The sequence below is a fragment of the Balaenoptera physalus genome (assembly GCF_965194825.1).
Source record: "Balaenoptera physalus genome assembly, chromosome: 21".
NCBI classification, from domain to species: Eukaryota; Metazoa; Chordata; class Mammalia; order Artiodactyla; family Balaenopteridae; genus Balaenoptera; species Balaenoptera physalus.
Window position 1 is genome coordinate 13,139,583 of NC_138902.1, and position 21,219 is coordinate 13,160,801.

Sequence of the window (21,219 nt, forward strand, 5' to 3'; positions counted from 1 at the left end):
GTAATCGGAATCAGTAAACACTGGTACGGTATTATTGTCTGGTCTGTAAACTGTATCCAGGTCTTGCCAGCTACCCCCACTAGTGTCCTTTCTCTGGCACAGGATCCAGGGCAGGACCCCTTATGGCGTTCAGTGCCTGTGTTCTCAGTCTCCTTTAATCTGTGGCAGTTCCTCAGTCTGTCTCTGTCCTTCCAGACCTTGGCTCTTTTCAAGAGTGCTGGTTAGTTGTTTTGTAGAATATCTTTCAATTTGGGCTCGTCGAGTGTTTCCTCATGAGTAAATTCAGTTTATGCATTTTTGGCACGAATGCATCAGCAGTGACCTCATGGGTATCGGTGCATCCCATTATTGGTGGAATTAACTTTGATCACGTGGTTAAGGTGGTGTCTCCTGGGTTCCTCACTTGAACTAAGTTTTAAAGGAAGAATGGGGTTTGCCAGGTAGATAAGGCAATGAAGGGTGTTCTGGGCAGGGGAGTTGTACTGTGCAAAGACAGGGAGTGAGAAGAAGCATGGGCTTTATAAGGAGTTGTAGGGACGAATAATCTCACGTGATCGGAGGATACTGTGCATGTGGTAGGAGAGAGCCAGGCCACTGGGGCCCTAGACATCGTGCCGGGAGGCTTGGAATTCATGGAAAAGCAGCAGAGAAATCTCCTGGGGGTTGAAGTAGGGAGCATCATGATCAGTGGTAAATCAGAGGGTGGGATGGAGGCTGGGACCTAGCAGGTAGAACCGTCACTGCTTGGTGGCTTCCGGGGTGTACGTGGTGGCCGAGGAGGAGGTTGGAGAAAGTCACTGAAGGCCATCGAGGTTTCCGCCTTGAACATCTGAGAGGTCGGCGTTGCTGATAACCAAGGCCAGAGGGGCCACGTCTCGACAGGTGGCACCGCTGTCCACCTCGTTGTCTAAGCCACAACGCTGGGGTCCTCTTGGACTCCCCCGTCCTCTGTATTCCCACACGTAGGGTCTGTGGCTTCCACGTCCAGAAAGCAGATGTTGTAAATCCGTCTACTTCTGCTGAGCCCATGGCCACCACCAGTCCTTTTAAGCATGGTGGCAGCTTCCTAATGAATCTCCCTGTTCCCGAGGCTATTCTGTCCTCCTTTTCCATCAGCCGGAGTTGTTCCTCTTTGCTTAAACCCTTTCATTGGCTTCCCTTGTCTTTAGGCTGAGCTCAGACTCTGCTGTGGCCTCCGCGGCTTTCTACACCGCCCCTGCCTCCTTCCCACGCCAGACCCTTGCCCAGCCAAGCGGGCTTTCGTTCACTGCTGTGGGCCCGCCCCTTGGAGGCACTTTCTCTTCTCCCTGCCTGCCCCACGGGTTGGGACCGTGACTGTGTGCTGGCCCCTGCACCCCAGCACCGACCACAGTGAACACGGCTGAACGTACGAGCCAGTACGTCAGGAGTGTAGAGGAGGAGCAGAATTGTAGGAGTTCAGTTTTAGACGTGTGGCCTTGAGACATCTGTGAGACCAGCTTCTCGGTTCACATCTCCTGTAGGCAGTGAGACGCACACAGCGTGAGCTCAGGAAAAGTCAAGGTTGGCTTCAGTAGATCTGAGCGCCCTTAGGACACAGGGGATAGTTGAAGCTGAAGGGTTAGGTGACGTTGTGACAGAAACGTTCTTAACCTGGATCCACAGTAAGAATACATTTTGCATCCTGGCTCGTAGGTACGTATGACACATCTCAACACACGCGTTTGTATTGTTATCAAACAAATTGCACAGGACAGTGTCTGCCTTTCTTCTCACTCTGATTTCCTCTATTCTGTTTCATTTTTTTTTAACGCACGTTGCTTGTCCTAGTAACCGTTTTCGTGACTCACCGTTGGACTGTGACCCACGGTGTTTCCCTGGAGGACACAGAGTAAGGGACGTAGGGGTGGGCGAGGGAGCCGTGGGCGCCGGGCAGGAGGACATGCACACAGGGGTCAGGGACTTGGAGCGTGGTCCCCTCTCGGGGCATTACACCGCAGTGACGGTGGTTTCCGGACAGAATCACTCTTTTGGGAGACAGGTCTTGTAATCATTCCCAGCACAGCCACTGTGGCTGATGGCACAGTCACTTAGAGGAGCCACTGAGGCCACCATTCCGCAAGTAGTGAAGTGTCCCCCCATCTGTGGGAGGGGGCCCTTCCCCACAAAAGGATGAGACTCCAGCCTCCGCTCCCCAAACTGCCTGGTCGTGCCCCTAGGGAAACCACTTTCCTGTGACGTTTTCCAAGTACTGTGGGAGCGTCGTCTAGTCTTTTCTGTATGTAAAAATGGCAAAGGGATGGTCAAAGGCTGTGTTGAGGGACCCAAGCACTGGTCTGCAGATTCGGGAGGTTTACCCACGTTCTTGAAACGCCCCGGTTACGCTTGCACGTTCCCCAGTTATTCACCCACAGAGTTAGCCCCACCTCCCGGCCTCGGCTCGGCAGGGTGATTGTGAAGATGCAGGGAAAGGGTAACGTGCAAGGCTGAGCCAGAAAGCCCTGAGCTGCCGTGAGGTGGCGTGACGTTGGCGGGAGAGCTGGGGGAGAGCGGGAGAGAGAAGGTGGGGGAAGCCTTGTCTCCAGAGCCCCCTGCAAAGACCACGTCCTGGGTCGTCATCTTTGAACAGTAACTCCAGTTGAACTTGCGGAAGTAAATTAATTTCTACTTCCTTAGAACGCGGAATCAGCATTGCATAAAGAACTTGCAATATTCAAAACACTGACTAAGAAGTCTGTTTAGTCTGGCCTTTGCCTCAGTAAGCCTCTGGGTGTTGCTCCGAAGGGCATTCCTGTTTCAGTCTCTGCCCAGCGCCAGGGGGCGGCCCGGGCCGAGTAACTAAGACCGGAGGGCGGTCATCTCGCTTTTCAGCTGCTGGTCTACAGCATCTTTCACTGAGGAGTCAATCTGCTATTTTTTCAAAGAAATCTTAAACTTCTTAAAAGTTGAGTTCACTTGGCTTTTCCAGTGTGTCTCCGTTAGAAGTGGCAGGGGGGGACACTGCTGTAACGGGTTCAAGGACAAATGGGATGAGCCTGACAGATTAGAGGTCCTGATTTCTCTCTTCGCAAGGACGTGAGCAGAGAATTACTTTGTGGCATCTGCGCTCACTGTGAACTTACAGCCAAGACTCCCCTGGGTCCCACTGTCTGTAGACAGGTCTTTGTGGGTCCTCAAGGGTGAATGCTTTGTGGGACAGGGAGAAGGAACAGGGGATATGAAGCAGGACCCTTTTGGAAGGATGTGATTGATCTGATTGGTTTAGCATCTTTATTAAACATGTTCTAGATTGCCCAGCCCAGGAAGAGATGGTCAGGCCAGTTTCTGGTGATGGTAGATTCTGTAGGCTTTCTGTGCTGTTTGATAAACGGTATAAAGGACTGAGGAATGTAAAAAGCTAAATAAATCCTAGAGGACTGGAAAAGGCAGCTAAAATAGGCCACGGCTATAAATTCCTCGTAAGAGCTGTTGCATTTTGAGCCATGGGGCTTGTGGCGTATGGCCAGGCAGAGGGAGTGGCCTGGAGAGCTGCCGGCTGAAAAGCCCACTCGTCCGGGTGTATTTGTCCCCATCTAAGGCCTGATCTTCCAGCTCGGAACGCTGCCCCTTCCAGACACCTCATTTGTTAGAGCGAAGTCGTTAAACAAGTGGGCGGACTGAATTCATTTATCCCCTCATGGATGAATGAGATGCAGAACTCCAGAACAGACAATATTTCCCTTACTAAGAAAACTTGGCTTATTTCCCAAACTCTTGCTAACGTGAGGGTCACGGAAGGCACAGGGGACCAGTTTCCCAGAGTTGCCTTGTCTTAGGGATTCTGATTTAGAATAATAAAAACAAAAGACTGATTTAAAATGTAATAATTTAGAGTCGGAAATGTAACGAGATGAACCAAATGTGTGGGCTGGACCTAGTAGGCAGGTTACACGGGAAGCGGGATGGTGGAGAGGAGTCTTGATGAGCTTTGTGGCATGGGAGGTGGGGGGATGAGTCACATGTCCAGTGTGTCAGTGACCGACAGCTGACGATCGTGATCTCATCATTTCTGGGTTAGGAGTCTTGGGGCAGCTTCACTGAGTGCCTCTGACTCGGGGTCTCTCCCCAGCTGCTCTCGGGGTCAGCCCTGACCAGGGCTGCGGTCACCTCCAGGCTCAATTTGGGTGGATCTGTTTCCAAGCTCTCTCACTTGGCCGTTGGCAAAGACGGCTTCTCACAGAGCTTCTCACAGCCAGAGCCTCTTTGTCAATGAGTGACACCACGTGACTTTACCACTTTCTGTTCTTTAGACGAGGGTCACTGGGTCCAGCCTAACTCGAGGGGAGGAGGCTACACGAAAGGACTCGTACAGGAGGTGGGGTCATTGGGGGCCATTTTAGGGCTGCCGGCCCCTAGTAGCTTCTGGCTCTGGTGATGGAGCTCTCCCAGGATAGAAGGTGTTTCTGGGGGACCTCAGGCTTCCGTCAGCATGGTGGGCTGGCCTCCCCCAGATGGTGCTGGAACGGGCACTGCCAGCTTGTGGCTTTTGCCTTTTCCCTCTTCTGTGGCCTCAGCCAGGGGTTTGTCTCTTGGACCCTTGGCTGAGGGCAATGAAGATCTAGGCAAAAATTATGTGTGTGTTCTTGAGCATTTTCTAGAGAGAGGGTGAGTCCGTAATGACCCTGAAAAGTTAAAAACCACTGTCTACGTTGACCTTGCACTTCCTCTTCAAGCTCGATTCGAACAAGATACCAGAGCCCGATTGATTACAGTCGGTAACTATTTGATCAGTTATGCTGACATTGAAGATTATTAAGATTATTCCCTAATCCTAACCCTAACTCTAATAATTTTTTGAAAAAAAGATTCCCAGGTCACCTTGGCGGGCATTTTGGGTGTTATTAGATCAGCTTTTTCCCCATTTATACAAAAAGTTAACATAGGTGGGAGGAAATAACCCCCAAAAATGCTTTTTAGGAAAAAAAATGGTACAAAGCCCACGTTCTTGTGAAAAACAAAATCCTAACTGAATGTGGCTCTCGGGAACCCAGGTTTATGGCAGAAATCAAGCTGGCACCTCAGAAGGTGGCATGTTGACAGAAGGGAACTGAAAACTCAGTGTCGGGAAGACCCAGGACATGGAAATGCAGCCCAGACCCTGGCGTCTGTGCACTTGACAACATCGCTGAGTCTCCGCATGCCAGCCCTCGGGGCCACTGAAATTCCCTGTGATCCTGAATCATCCTGGGGTGGGGTCAGAGTTCACGTATATTTGCCATTTCTACCTGCTTAGGCCTGAAAGTCATTTTAGAAACATTTCCATCCAAAGTGGCCAAATAATAGTACACACAAAGCATCTATATGTAAAAAGGTTGACACTTTTTTGGGAATTTATTTACATGGAACACATCATCCCCAGAGATCCCCAGGTTCACGAGACATTAACCACAGATGGTTTTCTCTTTTATGCACATGACTCTCTGGTGACTGACCTCTATGGTAACTACACTGTCTCCTTTTTGGATGAGAAGAAAACTTCTCTAGGCCGTCCATTAAAACAGAAGCTAAGACCTCCCTGATATTCATTAGAACGGGTTTTCCTTCAGATCGTACTGTAACTAGATTTTTTTTTAAGCTTCCCCCGCTGTTTTTTCCCCTTCGAACGTGTTTTTTAAAGGGTGTGATCAGTTTCTTCAGGAGGAAGTTATCGGAGGATATTTGGGGTTAAGAAGCTGAAGAGCGGACGTCTTACCTGTGCCCTCTCCCCCAACAGGCACTGCTGGATTCCCTGGGGGAGAAGGGCCCTGTGTCCGTGGCCTGTGGAGGGGAGAGCCCGCTGGACGGCATCTGCCTCAGTGAATCAGACAAGACTGCCGTGCTCACCCTGATACGAGAAGAGGTAAAGGCTTCCTCGCTGCGTCCGCTTCTGGCCCCGTTTCTTTGTAAAGCCCGTGTGCCAGTGGGTAGGTTCCGTCTCTGCTGGCTTGAGTTCTTTCTCCCCGGCTGGAAGTCCCTGTTTCCTCCGCTTGTAGCTCGTATAAAGGGCTCCCTGTAAAACGCCTCGTTGGAGCTGGATTCCTGGCCTCCTGGTATCCAGAGGGCAAAGCTGACGCTTGGAAATATCCTTGATAACTTTTGTACACTTCTTTATCTTTTAGCCCTGAAGTTTTACATATCGCATTTTGCCAACTTTACCCACGTATGTAACTAAATCAGCACCTTCATTCCACAGAGAATATATGCTCGTGCCTAAAAGTTTCTTCAATTCTAGACTTGCAGGAATGTAACATTGTTTCCTACCTTCATCCATTCTTTTTTTTCTTTTTTTTTTCCTTTCAGAGTTATTTTATTCAGAAACAAGCAATTATAAATATATGTATCTTTTCTTCCCTCTTTCAGACAAATGGTGGAATACTACATATACCATTCTGTACCTTGCTTTTCTCACTTAAAAATACATCATGCTGATCATTCCATATTAGTATTTAATGCATGCCTACTTCTTTTTCTTTTTATAAATTTATTTATTTATTATTATTATTATTTTTTAATTTATTTATTTTATCGATTTATTTTTTTGGCTGCATCGGGTCTTCGTTGCTGCGCGCGGGCTTTCTCTAGTTGCAGCGAGTGGGGGCTACTCTTCATTGCGGTGGATTCTCTTGTTGCAGAGTACGGGCTCTAGGCACGCGGGCTTCAGTAGCTGCAGCACACAGGCTCAGTAGTTGTGACTCGCGGGCTCTAGAGCACGGGCTCAGTAGTTGTGGCGCATGGGCTTAGTTGCTCCACGGCATGTGGGATCTTCCCGGACCAGGGTTCGAACCCGTGTCCCCTGCATTGGCAGGCGGATTCTTAACCACTGCGCCACCAGGGAAGCCCGCATGCCTACTTCTTTTTCACATCTGTATAGTGTCCCACAGCCAAATTGGGTCATCAAGGACTTAAGTTCTTGCCATTTCATCTTCAGTGTACTGGCCTGTCCCCTTCAATGTCATAGGTCAGCTCCCCTCATGGTCCTAAGATGGCTGCTACAGCTCCATGCTTCATACTGCAGACATCAATGCCTAGCATTAGAAAACGTCTAATTCTCGCCATTCACCTCTCTTTAGGAGCAAAGTCCTCTTTTTTAGGACTTTCCCAAAAGTCCCCAGCAGACTTCCTCTCACATCTTTTTTTTTTTTTAATTATTTATTTATTTATTTATTTATTTATTTTTGGCTGTGTTGGGTCTTCGTTTCTGTGCAAGGGCTTTTCTCTAGTTGCGGCAAGTGGGGGCCACTCTTCATCACGGTGCGCGGGCCTCTCACTATCGCAGCCTCTCTTGTTGTGGAGCACAGGCTCCAGACGCGCAGGCTCAGCAATTGTGGCTCACGGGCCTAGTCGCTCCACGGCATGTGGGATCTTCCCAGACCAGGGCTCGAACCCGTGTCCCCTGCATTGGCAGGCAGATTCTCAACCACTGCGCCACCAGGGAAGCCCCCTCTCACATCTTAATGCCTATAATCCCTTCATCCGTTCTTTAATTAAAGAACTCAACTCTCGAATCCCTGTATCGTGTTTATTGAACATCTTCTGTTCAAAATAGATCTCTGCTAAGCCTTTCCTGGGTGATCTGGAAAATGTGAAAGACACTGTTAGGAACCATTAATCAGTCACCTCCCTCCTCTGTTATGTTTCTCTGCTGTATTTTATGTGTTTGGTTTGTGTGTTTCTTGATGATTCCACCTTATTTTTAAGAAGGTAATTCCCTCAGTGTAGCGACTTAACTTTTATAATATAATGAGAGTGGTTAAGTACCTCTGACCTAGGTCTTTCGAACTGTTAAAACATAGCAATAAGTTGGTAATTAGGGGTGTCAGCTAGTCCTGTTGTCAAAACTTAGGCGCTGTGGTAAGGAGGCCCCTACAAAATCTTGTAAATGAGAAAAATGACTTCTTTCTCCTGAGAGTTAAAACTATAAGAGGACCACCAGCTGCATCAAAGATGTGCTTGATCCCCTGAAGCAGACAGGTTGGCTTCTAGTTCTTGAGATCCTGATTGATGGCACCAAAATAAAGATTGTACCAACTAGAAAGAAGCACAGAGAAGTATAATCACAGGAGAACGATAGATGCCCATCTAAGCTCTGTGCAGGGCAAATGGCATTTGAGGCCATGAATTTAGAGTGTTTCTTTCCAGTTAGCACGAGCCTCCCAAACGCAGCGATATGGGTTCTGGTCTGGCGAGCAAGACCTTGCCAACAGTGAGATGGACGCCTCTGCCTAGAGGAACTTTGGGGCCCTGTTCTGACTCAATCGGAAATCTCTGCGGAAAGAGACTGTTTGGTCAGGCCAACTTCCACCGCTCTGATTTTGTGGCAGTTTCATTTCTCAGCCCAATTAAATTGGTGCTCTGGCGTCTCCCTTGGTTAAGATGAGTCTCTGCCAGACAAATGGCTCAGCTGTTGGCATCCTGACCCAGCAGGGTTCTGGGCTGAGAGCCAGACCCCGGACCGAGCTGGAGTTAACAGAGATGGTAATAACCACTTGGAGCTTTCCTGGGAGAGGTTCTGGTCACCTTCATCCTGGTGACCACGTTCCAGCATCCTCTGCAGCTGAGAGCATTTCCCCAGTGTTTGTGAGCATTATACACAGATGTTGAGGTTTTTTTATTCCTCATGTAGATTGGCTGCCTTCGGATGGACCTGCTTGTGTGTTGTTTTCAGGCTCTAGTCTTAAATTCAAGAGATTGAGTAGGTAAAACCAAGCTTTATCTCCATTATAATCTAGATAATCACTAAAGAGATGGAAGCAAATGAATGGAAGAAAAAATACGAAGAAACCCGACAAGAAGTCTTGGAGATGAGGTTAGACTGGAGGTTTGCGGGAGGGGTGGGTACCTTTATGCATTTTTAGATTTAATACAAAGGAAGTGATGACAGTATTTGCTTACACAGAACCAGCTGTTGAGAACTCGAGGGCTTTGCTATTTGCACCTTAATTTGTGACTGATGGTGTCATTTCCGGAGGATTGCCGACCAGTTATTGTATTCAAATGCTGTAGCTCATTTTGGGTTGTTCAGAACATTGCAAATAAGCAGGACCCACATAATTCTTGTCTTTTGAAAAGACAAATTTGTGCAAAAATATCCATTTGATATTTGATATTATAACAGAAATACAGAGATTTATTGACATACTCAATTATGGAAACACTATAATTTCTAAAACGAATTATACATGGTAGCTTCAAATTTCACAACCACAAAATAGATTATAAAAAGCATGTTAACAGGAAACAAAACTGACTTTACATTGAAATCTTTTTATTTTTGCTGCTCACTCCCTAGAGTTAGGAGCTGTGAAATAACTAAAGATAGCATCAAAGAGTGGGGGGCATAAATAATTTATAAACTGTGCAGTCGGCACTTGAATGATTACGAAACATTTTAAATATGTCCACTCTAATTTGTGGCTCTTGTATTATTTGGTTTCTTGAGCATTTACTGGGTGTAAGTCCCTGTGCAGGCATGGTGGGGAGGAAGGCACAGCCCCCGACCTTGGGGAGCTTACAGCAGCCATCGTAAGAACTTGGATGCAGGGTCAGCGTGATGGGCGCCGCCAGTGAGGGGCGGGGGAGTGGTCACTTCTCACGATGGGGGATGAGGTCACAGGGAGGGGCACTCGTCACTGGGCAGGATCAGGAAAACACTGCACTTCCCTAAAAGAAAGATTAACACGGCAGGGTGATCTTTAAACCTCTTTGAATAACTAAAATACTTCTGGAATTAGGACAATCAAATAAAACCTGGATCTGAATCAGAGGGGACCCACTGCCTGTAAGAGTGGTTTGGGGCCAGGGGAAGCCTGAACTCAGGTCAGGTCTCTTAGGAAGAGCCCCAAGAATGTCCTTAAATTATTTTGTAAAAGATTCACTTCTCTAAGCAGAATTCACGTATTGCCTTGGGGGTCATTCACACAAGTGCAAAGAAAAGGTGAAGGCAGTTGTTTCTATAAATAGAACAAAAACCTTGTTAAACAAAATCTCAAGAAAAACCTTTCTGAACATTAACAAATCTTAGGTTAAGCGTAAAAAAAAGGAGGAGCCCCAAAGCAGGTAACTGGGTTATGTAAGTTTGTCAGTACATGTTAATGTGTTTAATTGTTTGGGGCAGCGATTCTCCAACTTCCACTGTTAATAAAATTCTCTTCTGATAAGAGTTTTTGTTTGTTTGTTTAAGGAAAATTGTGGCTGAGTATGAGGAGACCATTGCCCAAATGATCGGTAAGGAAGTTGTTTTCTAGGGCGTGAGCGGTGGGATCCAAAGGTGATCTTCAAATCAGACTATAAATGTCAGTTTGTCCATCCCGGAGATACAAGCGATTCTTATCATTTGCAGTAGTTGATGAAGTCGCCCAAACACTGAATTAGCCGATACTGAATCACAGATCCTCAGGAGAGCTCGCCTTACGGGTGTTGCCGTCTAAAGACACCTTATTCAAGGTGTACTGTTGACTCATTAACACTGAGCTCACGGCCGGTGCTGCAGTTCACGCCAGGACAGAGCTCATCTCACACGGGTTTTCCCCCTAAGACACCTCCAGCCCTGTGGCCCTTAGGACACGAGACAGCCCCGCAGCCTAGGCTTGGGGCCCATTTCAAAATCCCCAACAGGAAGCACAAAAATGCCAGAAACGTGGCCCTAAGTAGACTGAAAAGGACACTTGTTTGCAGTATGAAACGAGGCAGAGCATCGCCTTGTCCAGCTTCAGCCGAGAACGTGCCCGGCAGGTGACTCCGGTTCTCTGCCATTCCACGCGTGTCCCCGAACGGCCGGGGGCGCACCACACATACTGATTTGGGGGCTGCACATAGACTACAGCGAGCAGGGCATCTGCAGATGATGAGGATCGCTGTCGTTAGGTTCCTTGTAGGGGACGGCAGACACTCGAGTTCCAGCACCAGGGTGGGCGGCCTCACCTCGCCCTTCGTACCCCCGGGGGGGCGTCTCTGCTCTGATGCAGCGGCCTCACTCCGCTGCAGGTGCTGCTTTCCCTGTGCCAGACCCGTCGGTGCCTTTAGAAAAGGACAGCTCTTCACCCTCCTGCATTGCATTTAGAACCTCTCGTAGCCTCTGTTGTAAGGACCGACTCCCTAAGTCAGTCAGGTCTTTCTGCATTAACTTAGGCGGCGAGATGATATTTTCTGCCGTCCGCATCACCTGACGCCCGGGTAGATGCGTGGCTCCCGCCCTCGGCTCCTCTGGGTCTCCGCTCACATCTCTCCTCTGACAGAGGCTGCTCACCCCTCTTGCCCGGCTGTGTCTCCCCCGCCAGAAAGTCAGTCCTTGAGGGTGGAACCTTTGTTACCTTCCCTGCTGGGTTCCCCGACCCAGCGTACTGCCTGGTGGCTCGGGAGGGCGGCTGTGGGCTGTGTGTTGAGAGAACGTGCGTTGCTTCTGATCATGATTCACAGAAGATGAACAGAGGACGAGTATGACCTCTCAGAAGAGCTTCCAGCAGCTGACCATGGAGAAGGAGCAGGCCCTGGCCGACCTAAACTCGGTGGAAAGGTCCCTCTCCGACCTGTTCAGGAGATACGAGAACCTGAAAGGCGTCCTGGAAGGGTTCAAGAAGGTAGCCCGTCCCTTGCCTTCTGCCTCCCTGGTGATGTGTCTTCTTGGTACTGGGTCTTCAAACGCACGTGCCAGAGGTGCGGGTGGCCTAGAAACAGGGAATCGGGGCCCCTGGGTGGCGTGTCTTGGTCATTCGTCTCCTGGGTCAGGTCAGGAAGCCTTGGACACGACCGGAGTGTGGCACGGAGTGTAAGAACCGTGGGACCCTCAGACCTAGGAGAATTCTAGAAATGTTCTTTTTGATTATTCACCAATTTAATATTAGTAAAAGTAAAAAGGAGTCAAGCCATAGCACTGAAAAATACAGGCTGCATATTCTGGAAGAAAGTAAGTGTAAAGTTTCAAATTTAGTGTAAGTGGGCATATTGTTTGATTTGGTTGTACACCATCACTAAGACACATTTATAGCAGTGAACACTTTTTTTTTTTCATATTAACCATAAAAATGACTGTCCGGTTTGTCTAAAATGGGGTCAGCTTGCCCTTCAGTTTTGAATATCTGCCCTTCCTAAAGCAGGTGTGTCAGTGTAACTTACTGTATGATTTGAAAGTTAATACATGAAGAAGTTATCTGCGGTTTCTTCAGTGAGAATTATTTGTGCCTGTTTCAAACTACCATGGAGTCTTATTTGGAGGCATCTGAATGTATTAGGTTTTTTCATTTTTTTAAAAAAATGAAAACCCTGATATGTGGTATGTTACTAGTAGAAGGAAAACAAAATGACTTGTTTCTTTCATTTTAAATTGTCACTTGGGAACAGAACGAAGAAGCCTTGAAAAAATGTGCTCAGGATTACTTAGCCAGAGTTAAACAAGAAGAGCAGCGGTATCAGGCCCTGAAAATCCACGCGGAGGAAAAACTGGACAAGTAAGAGCTTGTGCATAAGAATTCCACTTTTCCTGATGTTGTGGGAAGATTGATAGAGACGAGAAAAAAAAAAATCACTATTTTGCAACTCCAGGTCGCACTTGTGTGTACCTGTGTGTCTTATTTAGTTTTTTGAATAGGTGGACTCTTCACAAGGTTCAGACATTAAAAAGAATAAAAAGATACAGTCTCTCCCTCCCACCCCCTCCCCCTCCCAGTGGGTTCCCACCTCTTTCCTCACCCCAGAAAATCGTTCTTTTATCCTTCCAGACATCCTTTTTCCCCCCACCCCAGCTGTATTGAGCTATAATTGACATAAGACATTGCGTAAGTTTAAGGTGTATGACACTGATTTGATACATTTATATACGTATCACCATAGAGTTAGCTAATGCTCCATCACGTCACATAAGTACCATTTTTTAAATGTGAGAATCTCCTTTTGTAATGGAGATTTTTATTAATAAAGTCGCTTGTAGGTCTGTGTTTTATAGATGCCAGTGGTTGGCATTCTGACTCATTGGCTGTGTTAATCCACAGAGATCCTACCTGCTATTGTACTGGGTTAAAAAAAAATCTTAAGACTGTTGTGGAAACTGTCATGTGATTCTGTTTTCCAGTGGCATGTGAATGTTGAGGGGTCCCGTGTGCCTTTAAGGTTGATTCTGCCATTGGTTTGCATCGTGGAAGTCTCCTTAGCAGCTGTGTGTAAATGGAATTTTTATAAATTAAAATTGAATTACGTAGCTCACCAATTCCTCTTCTTCCTCTGTGGTGGAGTCAGTCCTCCTAGTTCTGTGTCACAGGGGTCAGCGGTTAGCACCCTCATCGGGAGCCGCGACTGATGGCAAACCATGTGCTTTCTGTCCCTTCGTTCCATAAACAGAGCCAATGAGGAGATTGCTCAGGTTCGAACAAAAGCAAAGGCTGAGAGCGCCGCTCTCCACGCGGGGCTCCGGAAAGAGCAGATGAAAGTGGAGTCCCTGGAAAGGGCCCTTCAGCAGAAGGTAAGAGAGGCGGTGTCACGCCCACCGAGACCTTTGGTTTCCCACGTTGTCTGGATGAAAGGGGCTTATCTCTGCGCAGATGCTTCAATCCAGCTCCTTTGGGAAGTGACTCAGGTGGCAACAGATACTCCCAGGTGTATTAGTGGGACCCGGCCACAGGCAGGGTGCAGAGAGGAGGTTGCATTAACTGAAGCTCAGAGGACCAAACGCTTAGTTAGGCTCCGAAGCTACCTTTTTTCTCTTTTCGTTTTGTTTTTTTTCTGTAATATAATATGTGAAGCCATCTTCCCCCTTCATCGCAATTTCCCCCTCCAGGGGGACATTTGACAACGTCTGGGGGTATATTTGGTTGTCACGACTGGGAGATGTTACAGGCATCTATGGTGCACAGGATGCGGCCCGCACCAAGACTGGCCCTGCCCAGATGTGGCCGAGAAACTCTGCTACAGAAGTAGACATCAGTGGTGATAACGATCCCCATTCTCTTGCTAATTAGTGACTCTTAGACTTCATTTTCTGTGCCTCTAGTGTTTTTCTTACTGTGTCTCCAATCATGTTGTCAGGCCTGTGGCATCCATTCAGCCAGGGCAGGGGTTTTTACCATGGCATCTGATAACCCCTAAGACAGTGGCCCCTGGGATACTTAGACTCTGGGATCCCAGATCCCTGGGGATGCTGATGGATCAAATGAGGTGAGGCCCAGGTACTTATTTTTTTTGTTTTTCTTTTTTTTTTTTTTTACAAATACCCCCAAGTAATTCCTATGATAGCAAGGAAGTTTGACAAACAAACTTCAAGGACAGACTTCAGAGGGCCAGTAATTACCCTCACCCCCTACTCAATAGAAGCATAACTTTGTGAACACAAGACCATTTCTCAGGGGAGAAGGTATAGAGCTTTCCTTTCTTTAAAGGCTTTCTGATGTAGAGAAGTTAAGAACCACTGAGTTGGGATGCCTAGGAAGGAGTATAGCCAGTCTGGGGGCTATTTCACTGTGATCCGTTATCTCGGGACACAGCCTGCATCATCACATCATTTATCTTTCAGAACCAAGAAATTGAAGAACTGACGAAAATCTGTGACGAGCTGATTGCAAAGCTGGGAAAGACGGACTGAGTTTCCCCTGTTAGCTCGGCAGATCTGCATTTGGCTGCTTCTCTCGTGACCACGATTATCTTGCCTTATCCAGGAATAATTGCCCCTTTGCAGAGAAAAAAAAAAAACCACGGAACTTTACAAAAGCACATGCCCACCGCTGCCTGTCCCGCTTTGCTGCCGACGCACCCGCCCGGGAGGCACCGCTGGAGGATTTACTGCGCAGCCGCGGAAGGAGTGGCCTGACCGAGCCGTCCGGCTCAGTGAGACGGGCTGCCCAGTCTGGGCGGGATTCTCTATCTTTGGTTTGTTTTAAAGTCATCTTTACTTTCCCCAAGTGCGTTCAGTGTATGATTTTATGCCTACTATTTGGGACCATATCCTGTCCACCACCTGTCTGATTTTTTTAAAAATTTATTTCATCTTTTACATTTAATTTTCAATATTAGTGGTTTTATTTGAGGAGATAATTTGGCCTGTTGTTCCAGTTGAGTACCCATTTATACACACGCTGTCTCTCACACACAGGCACGCATACACGCACGCACGCACGCATATTTATATATGCTGCTGCGTTTTGTTTTGTTTTGTTTCCCTGAAGCATAATCAAATAAGAACTTCTCTACAGAAGGACATATTTCCATAAATGTAAAACCCTATTTTGAAACAGAGTCCTGTCTCAGAATGCCAACTTCAGAATTTGGGGGGTTGAGGAGGTGAAGCCCCCGGACTCCATGTCTGGCGTGACTCAACCTCAGACTCAGGTGTCACATAAGGGAGACTGTTGGCCGTAGTGTCCTGTTGCCCCGTACTTGGGACGCTTCTCAGCCTGGATGCAGGCGGCCCCTCTGGAGTTAGTCCTCAGACCCAGGGCATCTACTTTGTGGGATCCCTCACAGCTGGGGTTCGGCAAGTCTGTCCTAGAGCTGTCAGTCTCCTCCGCTTCCATTTGTTGCTCCAAGATCGACATTTGCCCTCTATTATCTCTCTATTCGGAATATGCAAAGAAAGTCTGCTTGTCAAAGGTTTAGATGATCTTATTTAATTAACCCCATTAGCAATCGTAAGGTGAAGCAACAGTTGGATTTTTGCAAGTGTGATGCATTGTTCTTCAGATTTTTTTTTCCCCAAAGGCAAAAAAAAAAAAAAAACTTGCAAACTTAAGGACAGTAGAATTTTCAACCAAATGGGCAGGAAAAATCGTGCGAGCCACTCCAAAACTCAGTGCGTTTTGAATATTTTTAAACCAAGGCCATTCGAAGACTGGAGGAGGGGAGTGCAGGGAGCAGATCCCCACTCACAAAAGCAAATTCCTCAAGCCGGTCCTGGACTCCATTCAGAGTGGCGGGGCCCCTAACCCCCAATTGGAAGTTTCCCGTGTGAACCCCTCCCATTTGATAGGCGAAACCAAATCCACACAGGTGTTTTAAAGCACTCTTTTGTCTTAATCTGAACACCTTGAGCGTCTTCATGGTGATATGCATTATCTCCAGTACACGTAAGTTTTCGTACTTTTCTTGTAAAACTACTGCATGACCCAGCTTCAGCAATGAATTGTGCCTCGTGGAGACCCGCTCTAGCTCTTTCGAGATGACTTTTTCTTTAGCCGTGTACTATTCACACGGGTGCAATCTTTAGCTCCAGGGAGGTCAGTAACGTCTTTTAAAGCCAGAAGTCCCGTTTAACCGATATGCATTTCTCACAATTGGTGCTTAGGCTGTGTTTTAAAGCCTACCGTCTTAACATTTTGTACAAAAAAAACCAACAACAACAGAACAACTGAAATGATCTGTGTTTGGAGAAGTGATGTGACAATCATTTGGGCCCTGAAAGCAGTCGCAGGTTTGATGTGAGTGCCCTGCTACAGCCGTGTCCCTGGAGGAGCAGGTGTCTCCAGGCAGTGTGACTGCGGCCTCTTCCAATCCTCCACCACTAGAGAAACTCATTTTGTGTTTTGCAGAAAGAAACGTTGCTAAACCTTTTTGCTGCTGTGTTTTGGTGACATATCCACGTTCACCTGTTTTGTATTGCTCTGTTTGACGCATGAAAGGTTTATTATAGGGTTCTCTGTTATAAACCTGCAGTCCTCTCTTTTAGGCTTCTTGTGTATAAAAAGAGAAAGTAGCTGTGTGTTGAAACAGAGGTGATGACAATCTTTCCCAAGCACACTGGTGAGAAGAGACCCCTTAAAACTAGACCCTAGGGAGTAAAGTTGCTGCACAAGGAAAACGAAAGGGCCCTTATTCAGTAATACTTGCCACTGGCCTCTCAGCTATGACCATTACAAGGAAATGGTCTTCCTTCTAATTTAATAGATGGATATTCTCCAACAAGAAGAAAAATGTAGCTTGTACAGCTGGCAGATCAAGAGAATATACTGGGCAGAATGAAGTATGTTTGTTTATTTTTTTAAAAACGTAAGGGGGAGAAAGAAACTTTTAGTAATCTGGAGAGTAAGAACGTGGCCTAGAATTTTGCTTCAAAACATGGGCAGGCCAAATTACTCGTAAGCTAGACAGTAATACTCCCTGTGACAAACGTGAAGGGAAAATGAGAGGAAGTCACTGGCCTGGACGGTGGTTTGGGAACGTGAGTGGTCTTCTTGAGGCTCTGGATCCAGAGCCATATCCTAAGTTTTTCATTTTGCCAAAGTATAGATAGTCTTTACCTAAAAGTGTTTTAATTGGAGGATCTATTGGAAGACAGACTGCACGGTTTGTCACTTGGTTGGCTAGTCATTTACAGTCAGACCTCCCAAAATTTACTTTATTTGGAGACACTCGGGGAAGCCAGTGACCTGCCCAGACCTTCTGTTCTGTGAAAACGTCGTGGAAACACTGAGAAGCCCAGTTTGCTCGCATGGCTTCTAGCATCTTCAGACCTAGCCCAAATTAGGAAGTGTAGACGCACATGATGGTGAAAAACTCTGAGGACCTGGCAGCCTTCCAAACTGATACGGAGTCCAAAGGAAGATTTACCTTTCGTTTTGGAGGATGGCTCAAGTTGAATCTTCTTTCCAGCCAGTTACCTTTTTTTGACCCGTCCCACACTTTCTGCAACTCTCACACAAATACTTAGATACTTTAGTACGGGCCTTGGATGCTTACTGACTGATGATAATCCAGCAGAGTAAACTGCCCCACACGTCCCTGGGCTGACTCAGTGCAGCCAGAGTGAAGCACTCATTTTACTGAAAGGTAACAGAGGACTTGATGGCTCTAAAGCTCCAAGTGGAGTTGTGATAAGCAGGCAGTGGTGAGCCTGCATGCACTACTAACTGGAGATAATTCAGCGCGTCCTGTTTCAGTGGAGTGAGATCCCTAAAGCTCCCTTTTGTTTTCCTTTTGGTTTTTTGCCGCAGTTGGTAGCCATCTCATGAATTGTCCGCGACCGGTGTCTCTTCTTTGTAGTTTTGTGACCATGCAGGCTTGCTCTCGGACTTGGGTGGTTTCTTACTTTATCCTCTTGTTGGGAAGAGAGAAACTAGGTGTTTGAAGGATTAAATGATTCAAGCAAAGTGTTTTAGGGTAAAGATGTATATATTCTGAAGAATTTAAAAGGTAGCAGATTATTATTTGCTTACTAAAGAACAAATAACAGTCTGGGAATCCCAGAATGTCAAGCCAAAAGTCTGTAGGGTCATCTTCTTCAAAGATTTTCATAAAGAAGTATTTTAAGGAGACTTCTGTCCAAAAAGGTTTGACTGGCCTCCAGATTCCAGTGATTTGAAGAAAGCATCTTATCACTCAAACCTTGAGTCTCCCATGTAGTAAAGGCAAAGGAATGGACATGATAGATCCTTCTCTCTAAGGATCTCCTCTGGAAGATTGTATGAACAACAATTTCCAGCGAAGACCCACCCCCTAGTGCCCAGAGCTAGCATTCTGGAGACTAAAGATTGCACTTTCCGTAGTTTTTTCGTCCAAATGCAATCCCATTTCTGTGCCTCTTAGCATGCAGTTAGATTTGGACAAACAAGATTCCTAAGGAATGACTTTATTAACTATAATATGGTTACAGCTACTACATATATATATACACGTATATATACACACTGGTTATAGTTGTACTATGGAGATGTCGCGTGCAATGCTGGCCTGTGACGGTCCATCTACCGCCCTGACTCAGCCGGCGGAGACCAGGCCTGGTGCTGAGGTGTGGTCTGAACCTTCCCTGTATCCATTCATCACTTTAGAACCTTAAAGATGCCAGTTTCTGTCCCTCTGCCTTTTAGCGGTATCTGAAATATGCTCCACAAAGAATCTCCCAGTCACGTTGTTAACTGATGCTCTGTGAATAATTTTCAAGGGGACGTATAAAAATACGAGCTCCGAAACCACCACCACCACCACCACCACCACCACCCCCGCCCCCGACCCAGTGCAGGAAGGTCTGCAGATTTCACACTCTCAGCCTCAGGCTTGGTCCTTCCCACCCAGTGAGACAGAATCCAGGCATTTCTTTGAAATCTCAGAGGTAGCAGCAACCTTTTCAGTGTCGCTTTTAGCAAGTGTGTGTTTGCCAATGGATACCCCTGTGTACTAACGTGCCAACAAGTAAATGTTAATTAATTGCACATCTGCTTCCACTGTGTCCCCACGGGTGCCACGAAGTGTGTGAGGAGCCTCGTCCGGAGGAATCTAACGCTGCGTTGACTACTGCTATGAGGGTTGTGTTGTGTGGAATAAATCATCTACATAAATTTTATATGCACAAGTAATTTCCCTTTTATATGTCAGGTAAATATTTGTAAAAGTTATACTCACACAAATGAAATTATTATAATGATTACTAATATATTTTTTCCATGTTTCATTGCCTGAATAAAAACTGTTTATCACTGTTAGATGTGGCTGTGTGGAGACTTTTTTTATCCTGGTTATAAGTCACTTTATCCCCAAATGTGAAAATTCATGACAGCCTCACTTTTATGGGCTCCATATTTCAGTCTAAAAATACAAAAGGTGACATTTTCGCTACATTCATTTTGTGGGATTTTATGCATTTGGTTAGGTGTGTAATTGAAAACAAAACAAACTTTGGAATTCAGACCTTGCCACATAAATCTCCATGCCTTTGCATCTGTGCAAACAAAGTATTTAATTGCGTGCATCTTGGTTTTCCTTAACAGACTGCTTGTCTGCCCTGGCATATTTCAAGTCGTAAGAACCTAAGTCACCCCAAGCTTTCCGACTCTTGAAGGACACAGGATCAGCCAGAACTGTGTAAACATTGCAGCACGGCCCACAAAAAATAGTTGACGTTTTATGTTTCTTCTAGGTTAATACCAGGAAAAATTTTTTCAGTACTAACCAGGCCAACTCTCCACTTAAAGAGTAGGAGACTGGGCAGGAAATGTCATGAGTTTTATTACAGGAAAAGATAAATTAAGAGGCCAGTTAAGGCTCCATTTACAACTTAGGTGGGGATCCACTAAGGAAAATCAGAGCACTGTTAACTTTGTTACTATTTCCTACATCATAAGACATGGCAGCCTCTGAAGTTCTTAAAAAGAGTGTTTCCCACTAGTGAGCCCGCTGAACTGCCTGGAGGGAATCCTGTAAAATGACCAAAGGAGGTGGCACAGCATTTAATAAATTAATAAATACATAATAAATATAAACTAAGAGAAAATACTGCAGGAAATAGAGTGCATTGCACAAATGAAGGATAAGTATTGCTTCATGAAGTTTGTTTCGGATATAAGTGAATGTGAGCTAGGTGATGGAGAAAAATTAATTTCTTGCTGTGTCTAGTGGTCAAAGCGAGAAAAACTTGGTCTAGTCGACAGAAGTCACTTTGCAATGGAAGACAATGAGGCCCAGAGAGAGCAGTGGTGTGGCCAAGATCGCAGAGCTCGAATATTAGTGAACATTGCTGCCCTCACTCAAAATGGGCAACAGAATTAATTGCCTCTTAGTAGTTCTTTTGGAACTCTTCAAATCCAAGTTCTCCCAGGTTTGGATAGTAGTATATTTACATCACTTTCTAAGTCTGTAGGCATTTAAGGACCAATCAAAACCAAAGACCTTTTTTCTACATTGATTCATTCATTCATTTACCAAATACTGCATTTGCAGAGTTAAAGTGAACATACAGAAGCTTCTGAGGCTAGTTATCTAAAGAGAAATGTTTTGAAGTTCCACTGAAACTTCATTTCAATATAAACAATATGCTAATTAAAACTATTCTTTCCCGGAAACAAAGACCCTTTACATCAATCAGCTAGGAAGGTGGCTGGCGGGTGAACCCAGGTCTCTTTGATCTCAAATCCCACTCTTCTTAAGGTCGGTATGTGCCGGGCGTACATTGGAAAATCGTCCTCAACAGGACCAAGGATGAACTTTTTATTCACTAAATGAATTTTCTTGCTCTTTTCTCATCTCAAGTGGGAATATTTAAGTGGATGTCAGAGAAGCCATTGCATAATCATGTCACCAAAGTTTAACAGTGTTAAGAACACGGAACCTAGTCAAAGATGCATCATTTGTTACTGTACTGGAAAGGCACAGGAAGGGAAATCAAAGCTCCAAGTTCTCATTTTTGCCATCCTTGTTTGCGGAACAAGCTTTGGCATGAAGGCTGAGATGCGGTTTCTAGTTCCAGCTTTTGTCAACTGCCTTGGACGGGCCTTTAACACCCTCATTTGGACTGAGGATGCTAGAAGCCCCTTTCCT

At 46.2% G+C, this 21,219-nt stretch overlaps 1 protein-coding gene and 1 long non-coding RNA gene across 13 annotated transcripts in view; one reads left to right on the forward strand and one right to left on the reverse strand.

The window, feature by feature from the left end:
• TACC1 (transforming acidic coiled-coil containing protein 1) overlaps positions 1 to 19,388 on the forward strand; it is a 113,016-nt gene extending 93,628 nt beyond the window's left edge. For 11 of the 12 annotated variants that reach the window (XM_082444164.1, XM_082444158.1, XM_082444160.1 and 8 more), the window contains 7 exons: positions 5,732 to 5,857; positions 8,727 to 8,803; positions 10,178 to 10,221; positions 11,413 to 11,573; positions 12,334 to 12,440; positions 13,327 to 13,447; positions 14,495 to 19,388. In XM_082444164.1, the coding sequence (XP_082300290.1) occupies positions 5,732 to 5,857; positions 8,727 to 8,803; positions 10,178 to 10,221; positions 11,413 to 11,573; positions 12,334 to 12,440; positions 13,327 to 13,447; positions 14,495 to 14,563 (705 nt within the window). In that variant the 3' untranslated portion in view covers positions 14,564 to 19,388. Of the gene's footprint in view, positions 1 to 5,731; positions 5,858 to 8,726; positions 8,804 to 10,177; positions 10,222 to 11,124; positions 11,178 to 11,412; positions 11,574 to 12,333; positions 12,441 to 13,326; positions 13,448 to 14,494 lie in introns of those variants that run through there. The other variant, XM_082444163.1, reaches the window with a different exon arrangement.
• The window catches only part of LOC309651449, a 181,481-nt gene that overhangs the window by 106,662 nt on the left and 53,600 nt on the right, over positions 1 to 21,219 (reverse strand). The gene's annotated exons all lie outside the window — the stretch shown is intronic.